Source organism: Neomonachus schauinslandi, chromosome 15 (assembly GCF_002201575.2).
Source record: "Neomonachus schauinslandi chromosome 15, ASM220157v2, whole genome shotgun sequence".
In the NCBI taxonomy this organism is placed as follows: domain Eukaryota; kingdom Metazoa; phylum Chordata; class Mammalia; order Carnivora; family Phocidae; genus Neomonachus; species Neomonachus schauinslandi.
The window spans coordinates 48,914,611-48,921,907 of record NC_058417.1 but is presented as its reverse complement, the minus strand read 5'-3'; the positions used below and the strand labels follow the sequence as shown (position 1 = coordinate 48,921,907).

Sequence of the window (7,297 nt, the reverse complement as noted above, 5' to 3'; positions counted from 1 at the left end):
TTCCTTCCTTCCTTCCTTCCTTCCTTCCTTCCTTCCTTCCTTCCTTCCTTCCTTCCTTCCTTCCTTTCTTTCTCTCTCTCTCTCTCTCTATCTCTATCTCTGTCTCTCTCTCCTTACTTGGTAGTTTGTTCCCTCAGTTATTCAGGGACTTCTGATTTCAGAAAATTGAGATGAGTTGTTGTTTTTGTCTGTGTGTCACCATCAGGTTTCAGCTAGTCTGAGTTCGGATTCAGCAAACTGAGCCTAAAGCTGTCAGCTTAATCTGGAAAGTAATACTATAGGAAAACAGTTCATTGGGGTTACATCTAATGGACATAATTAATTATTCAAATGAATTTAACTAATCAGAATTTTGATTAACTTGATTGGCTCTGGCATTTCTATTTAAATGCAAAAAACAAAAAATTATTATTAATCAGATGAGATATAATTCAATTACTCTATTCATATAGTTGAGTTTCTGTTATAAAAGGTAAGAAAATGTGAAATATCTTACAGGTTCTAAAATCTAATGATATCTTTTCCATTGTTATACTCTGTATTTCTGTAAAATTGTGATACTGGCTACTATCTCCCCACCATTACCCCCTCTCCCAAATAGCTTACTCTGAGTATATTTGATGTAAAATTTTGCAGGCGTGTGTTATTAAAATAATATTTTAAATACATTTTTTGTTGTTCTTAAAGGTAGGAAATATTTTCCCCCAAAATATGATCAAGATTTTTCTTTTCTCCCCTACTTCCCAGGGTTTTTCTTATTACACTTATTTTTCTAGTTTATGTTCACCTTGTTTCCTTTTCCTTGTTTCTTAATGGCAGGCTAAATGCATATGAAACAAAAAAGTGTGTATCAGCAAACTCAAGCGCTTCTGTGCAAGAATTTTCTTCAGAAATGGAGAATGAAAAGAGAGAGCTTACTGGTATGTTTGAAAGTCTGCCTCTTTCTGCAGTTCACATCATTCTATTCTACTGCCTAATGATGCTCTTAGTTTATATTTTAAGTAGCAGACTGGATTTATTGATTTTGAGGTTGCCTCCCATTGTACATGTTGAACCAAGAGACTCATAACAGTCCGTGACACGTAATGTAGAATTGCAAAAGACTAAAAATATTACTCATTTTTTTTAAAGAGAGTAAGTGAAAATTCAATTGTATGGTAAATTGTAGCAACTTTTAAAGCTGCTACCATATGTAATAAAATTAGAGTAAAGAAATAATAAAAAGGATGCCTGGCAGAGCGACAAGTTTTAATTTGGGGGACTTATTTTCAAAGCCGTGAATTTTATACACAGAGATTATTTCCAAGAATTATAACCAAGTAATACCATTGATGGTCAGTTTGCATTAGGTAGGTAAGCTTTCTACAGGAAATAACCCCAAATCTCAGGGGCTGAACTCAGCAAAGATTTATTTTTCATTATACTCAGTCTAAATAAGGTTGGCTGTGAAACTGAAATAGGTCTGGTAGGTGAAGGAATCTCCTCAACACAACCATTCAGGGACCCAGCCTTCTTAATCCAGGGACTCTGCCATCTCCCTAGGCCTTGGAGACCTCCCCGGGATCCCCTGCATCCAGTCAAACTATCAGGAAGTACAGGGGGATCTCGGTTGTTTGAGTGTCTGACTCTTGATTTCGGTTCAGGTCATGATCCTCAGGATTGAGTCCCACAGCCGGCTCTGTGCTCAGCGGGGAATCTGCTTGAGGGTCTGTCTCTCTCCCACTCTCCATCTGCCCCTTCCCACCCCCATGCTCTCCTCTCTAAAATAAATAAATAAATCTTAAAAAAAAAAAAGATCAGGAAGTACAGGGACTGAGAAGATAGAAGGTTGTGCACGGTTTCACAAGCCAGGCCTCGAATGGGTATATAGCGTTTCTGCTCCCATCCCATTAGCTAGAACTCAATCACTTGGTCCTATTTAATTTTCAGAGGCTGGGAGTGTTGTCTAGCATTGTGCTAAGCAGGAAGAGATTACTGATAATTGGTGAACCACTAGGCAGTCTCTACCACTTAGTTCCTTTTCATGTTGTTTGATTTCCAATACAAGAATGTGACAACTGACAAAAATGTTGCTATTTGCCATCATGAACTCTGTCTGGGATAGTCTGTGTCTTATAAAGTCAGATGCCCATGCGTAAGAATTGTCATCCTATTAGTCACCGTGTTAGTTTCTATGATGGCTTCTGCAGTAGTTCATGATTTAATGCAAAAGTTTAATCTAGTGTTGGAGACTGACATATGTGGCAACTATCTCAATATGCATCTTTTGTTGTGTTCCCTTTGCTCTGAAAAGCGGAGAGCAAAAAGAAGCCTACCCTGTGCCAAAATTGGAATTTGTCTTCAATGGTTCTTTGGTATTGACTGAACTTTTTAAGGGAATATAATCTAAATTCATTCTTTTTCCCCCTGTTATAGGAATGGGCACTCCCAATACTTCTGGGCCTGTACATGGGACTATTTTCACATTTCAGAGAAAACGCGTATTTTCCTGAATTGCCTCCTCAAGATCTGGGAAAGGCAGATCATGTTAATAACTCTATAGCTATTGTATATACACCTATCTCTGATCTAACCCAGCAGATAATGAATAAAACAGCATCTGCTTTTTTGAAAGGTAGGTGTACTAATGGCAATAAAGAATTGCTGTTATTATTTTATATCTTTTTGATACAATGTAGACATGTTTAATTTGAACTTACAGTGATCTATTATGCTAATTATTTAGGTATCATGACAGCTTATAAATTTAGTTAGCTTTTTCTTTCCCTCATAACAAGTAGCCGTTTAAATCCTTTCAGCTTGATGGGGGTCCAGTTTAGGGAGGGCTACATTTCTACTGGAATTTACCTAAAACAACAAATTTATTATTTCGGATTTGTAGCATAGTGTTTAGGAGAATATGTCACTTGTGGGTGCAGATGTTCTTAACGTGGAAATACAGTGATTAAGATTGATAACTCAGGAAAAATAATCTAAATAAAAGAAATGAAGTCATGGTTATTAAACAGTAATTTCAGAACCATGAAAAGTAAGGATGGATAATCTAAAGATATCCTGTCTGTATATGGTATACTTTGTAAACATCTTTAGAGACTTTCATTCTAAATGAAGTCACAGTGCAACTGAGATAACTAAGGTAAAATGTGTATTTCACTCATGGGAAAGGTGGGTGCAGTTTGGCTGTCTGCTCTCTAATCCTCAATTTCTAATAGGTGACATTCATGAGTTAGAGTCACTTTGCGATCTTAGTTTCCTCACAAGGCAAAGATCAGATTAGGTGTCTTTGCTTCAGTAAATCTGACATCTGGAATCCCTTGACTATATAATAACTACTCCAATTACTCTATTTTTGTATCCCAATTCTCTTATGCATACTTACCCTAGCATAATATTTTTATATACCTGAAACTTGCCATAATACTTACCATTATTAAAAGAAAACACTAAATTCTCATGCAAGTCTCCTGATTCTATAATCTAAAACATTAAAAAAAATTTCCCTCCTTGTCTTTTGGGTTCAGTTTAATTTAAATGGAAAATGATTTTAGTTTAATTCCAGTGAAAAATATATGATGACACAGTTGGATATCACATTCCATTGTGGTGAAACTCTGTATAATCCTGCATGTCTATTTTTACTTTGTCATTTACAGAAAGAAGGATCATTGGAGTACCGAATCAAAAATCCATGGATAAAATACTTCTAGACAATATCACAGGCATTGTGGGAATTGTCTTTAATGACACTTTCTCTTATAAGTTAAAATTTTTTCAGGGATATCACATTCCATTTTTGAAGGAAGATCTTTTCGCAGGTGATTTTGCATATAAAATATCGTGGCATTTTTCATGTTTTTAACATAAGGGATAGGTCAGGATGGGCAACAGAGATGCTTTTGATAGAACATGAGAAAATAGAGAAAGCACATTTTATTGCTAAACTTATTCCAAGGTCAATCATTTATTCCCACCAGAAGATGACTCTTAAAACATTATCGAGTCACCCAACAGATGTAAAGTGAATACGCAGGTGAATGTTGCAGAGGATACTGAGAGTGATCAAGACTGAGAAGTCCTAGCATCAGCTGAGGTTCCAGGTTAGCGGGAAAGGCAGACATTGAACAGTTAATGACAAGTGCAAGGAAAGGTGCTGAGGGTGGGAGAATTTGACCAGGGGTTCCTAATAGGCTGTGGGATTAGAGAAGCCCTACCTGGCAAAGTGAGGTTTAAACTAACAAGAAGGAGTAGCACAGGGGGGTGGGGTGGTGCTAAAGGCATTATATTTCAGAGAGAGGAAGGGCAAGTGTAAAGGTCCTGGGGTGACAACAGTCATCTGTTAGTATATATGGGAGAAGAGCAGTTTAGCTGAACAGTGAACATGGAGAGGAATGAGGCTGAAGTTACCCCAGGGCTAGATCCTTTGATGTCCTACACACCTAGGGTGATGGAGGGCTGTGGAGGTACTTTAATCAGGGCGGAGAAGTGAATAGACTCCCAAGCTTAAGGGAGTTCTCTGGATATAGCCCAGAGAGTGGATTGCAGAGGGGTCAGGGAGAACGCAGGGAAACATACCAGGGAGCCTATGATGGCTTGGACCAGAGTGGAGGCAGCTGAGGAGAGGGAATGGGTTTGAAGACCTTTTAGGAAGCACAATGGATATGACTAAGAATTGGTTCTTTTCCATTCATTCACTGAGTGTCTACTATGTGTCCTGCACTGTTCTGGCCCTGGGGAAGGACGTGAGCAAAACAGAGCCTGCTTGCATGAATCGTTCCAGTCAAGGACAGGGGGCTGGGTAAAACAATGCACTCTGCCAGGTGGTGATAAAACAACAAAGTAAAATAGAGCAGGCTTAGAAGATAGAGCCTGAACGCTCTTTTAGATGTTGTTACTTACAGTAACCAGGGAAGACCTCTGTGCTGAATTTGCTTTCGAGAAGAGGTAAGGATAGAGGGAAAGAGTGAGCCATGGAACCATCTGTAGGGAGAGGATATGAGCAAAAAAAGTGGTAGCACTAGAGCACATTTAGCATTTTGAGACAGAGCAAGGAATCCCGTATGGTTGGAGCAGAGTGTTTGCTTTCATCATCTCCTTATTTTCTAAGACTTTCTGATAATGTTGGTTATGCTTTTCTTTGTGCTTATAGCTCATTGTTGGAATCTGGACGATGAGCGTTCCTGTTCTCTGTCCAAATACTGGAGTAGTGGATTTGTGGCTTTACAAACTGCAATTAATGCTGCTATTATACAAGTAAGAAAAGTTCTAGTTATTAATGTAAGCTAATTCCATAGGCATCAAGGTTTTGATGAAAGATGATATATCTCAGGTTTTCATGTTTATAAAATGAAGCAGGTATACAAATGCTGAAATTGGATTTAGGCAAAGGAACACATTGTTTTTGTTTTTAACTTGAAATTTTCGAGTAGTTTCAGAATGACAAAAAATTGCAAAAACCATGTGCAGGGAGGTCCATGTACCCTTCACCCAGTTTCTCCTGTTATATTTTGCATAACCACAGAACAATACTAAAATCAGGAAATTGATATTGGTATAATCTCCATAGCTTATTCAGATTTCACCAGTTTCTGTTTTTTATTTTTATTTTTAATTTTTTAAAAAAGATTTTATTTATTTGACAGAGAGACAGCGAGAGAGGGAACACAAGCAGGGGGAGTGGGAGAGGGAGAAGCAGGCTTCCGCCGAGCAGGGAGCCCGATGCGGGGCTCGATCCCAGGACCCTGGGACCATGACCTGAGCCGAAGGCAGACACTTAATGACTGAGCCACCCAGGTGCCCCAGTTTCTGTTTTTTAAATAATGATTTTATTTGTTTAAACCCTACTGTAGATCACAACAAATCACTCTGTGATGGAGGAGTTGATGTCTCTTACTGCTATAAATATGAAGACTTTACCTTTTATTTATAAAGACATTCTTCAAAAGGAGCTGTTTATTTTCTACTGCCTGCTTTACTTTTTTCCATTTATATATTTTTTATCACTTAATGTTACAAAAGAGAGAAAAAAGTGCAAGGATTTTATGAAAATGATGGGTCTGCAAGAATCAGCCTTCTGGTGAGTGAGCAATTCAAGCAGTGCAAATGAAGAATCAGAAATTTGGAAGCAGTAAACAAAGTGTTATTATTTCAAAGGTTATGGGTTAATCCTGACACATTGGCTCTCTTTTCTTTTGTTCAGATTTTTTTATTTACTCCTTTTAAAATTTTGCTCTGCAAAATAGCGATTATAATTTGCTGAGAGCTTTTTCCATGCCTTGAATATATTAAGCTAATGCTGTGATAGAGGTTCCATGAAGATCGAAGAGTAAAAGAGATGCCCAATGTCAAAAGGATGATATGTACCAGAGCTGGGACTCCAACCCAGCTGCCCTGATTGCAACTCTCCTGCTTGTTCTGCCCACAGTTATCATTTGATTCCTCCACACTTCCTCATGTTGAAAAAAGTATGATCCTATAATGGCTAGCTTGTGTTCAGAGGTTTGGTCACCAGGGATATATTTTTTGCAGCACTTAAATGCCATAGGTTGGAGTTGAGATAGCATATAAAATGTGCCCAGCATGTACACCACACTTAGAATGGCATAAAAGGGCTTAATAAGAGCATTTGCTTCATATATTGATATATTTGTATCTTGCCTTATTCATAAATGATTTAAATGATTTTTAAATATATATATTTAAACATATGTATATTTATCCAAATATCTATGTGTATTTTTATTATAATAAAAACAAGTAATTGAGGAGTAGAAACAAGGACCTAACAAAATGATAAGTAGGTAAGACTAGCAGATAAAAATGCAAATCATACAAGCTCTAAGCTTTCAACAGGCCAAAGCAGAGAATTCTGCACCGCAATCAGTTACAAAATCCACATTGTCTAGGAAAAGGAAAAAATGAAAAATAATCTGTTTATTTTACCCTAAAAGAAGCTTAACATTTTTCAGTATCAAATCCTGTAAGATATTTCTTTGTATAGTCCCCATATCAAGAAAATTACTCTTTATGAATGTAGGATTACCTGGAACTGATAAGGAGTTATTTGCAAGCCACATGTTCTCTGAAATAAAATTATGTCTAGGAAATTTTAAATTTTCTATAAAGTGTATTTGATTAAAAGAGGGAGTTTTGATTCTCTTATACCTTAATCATGAAATAGAAAAAGAGGAAACTGTTTCTGAAATGAAAAGGGAAGTAGAAAAGTGGTTTGCAGTGAACTTTGGCAAATGCAAAGGAATGAATGGAGTCTATTAGGAGGGAAAAGGGGGCAAATCTGTGT

General features: G+C 37.2%; 1 protein-coding gene across 1 annotated transcript in view; it reads left to right on the top strand.

The window, feature by feature from the left end:
• Positions 1–7,297, top strand: part of ABCA6 (ATP binding cassette subfamily A member 6) — a 70,811-nt gene that overhangs the window by 771 nt on the left and 62,743 nt on the right. The window contains exons 2-6 of the mRNA XM_021678446.2: positions 820–920; positions 2,416–2,618; positions 3,658–3,815; positions 5,147–5,250; positions 5,847–6,073. Coding sequence (XP_021534121.1) covers positions 825–920; positions 2,416–2,618; positions 3,658–3,815; positions 5,147–5,250; positions 5,847–6,073 — 788 coding nt within the window. The 5' untranslated portion in view covers positions 820–824. The remainder of the gene's footprint in view (positions 1–819; positions 921–2,415; positions 2,619–3,657; positions 3,816–5,146; positions 5,251–5,846; positions 6,074–7,297) is intronic.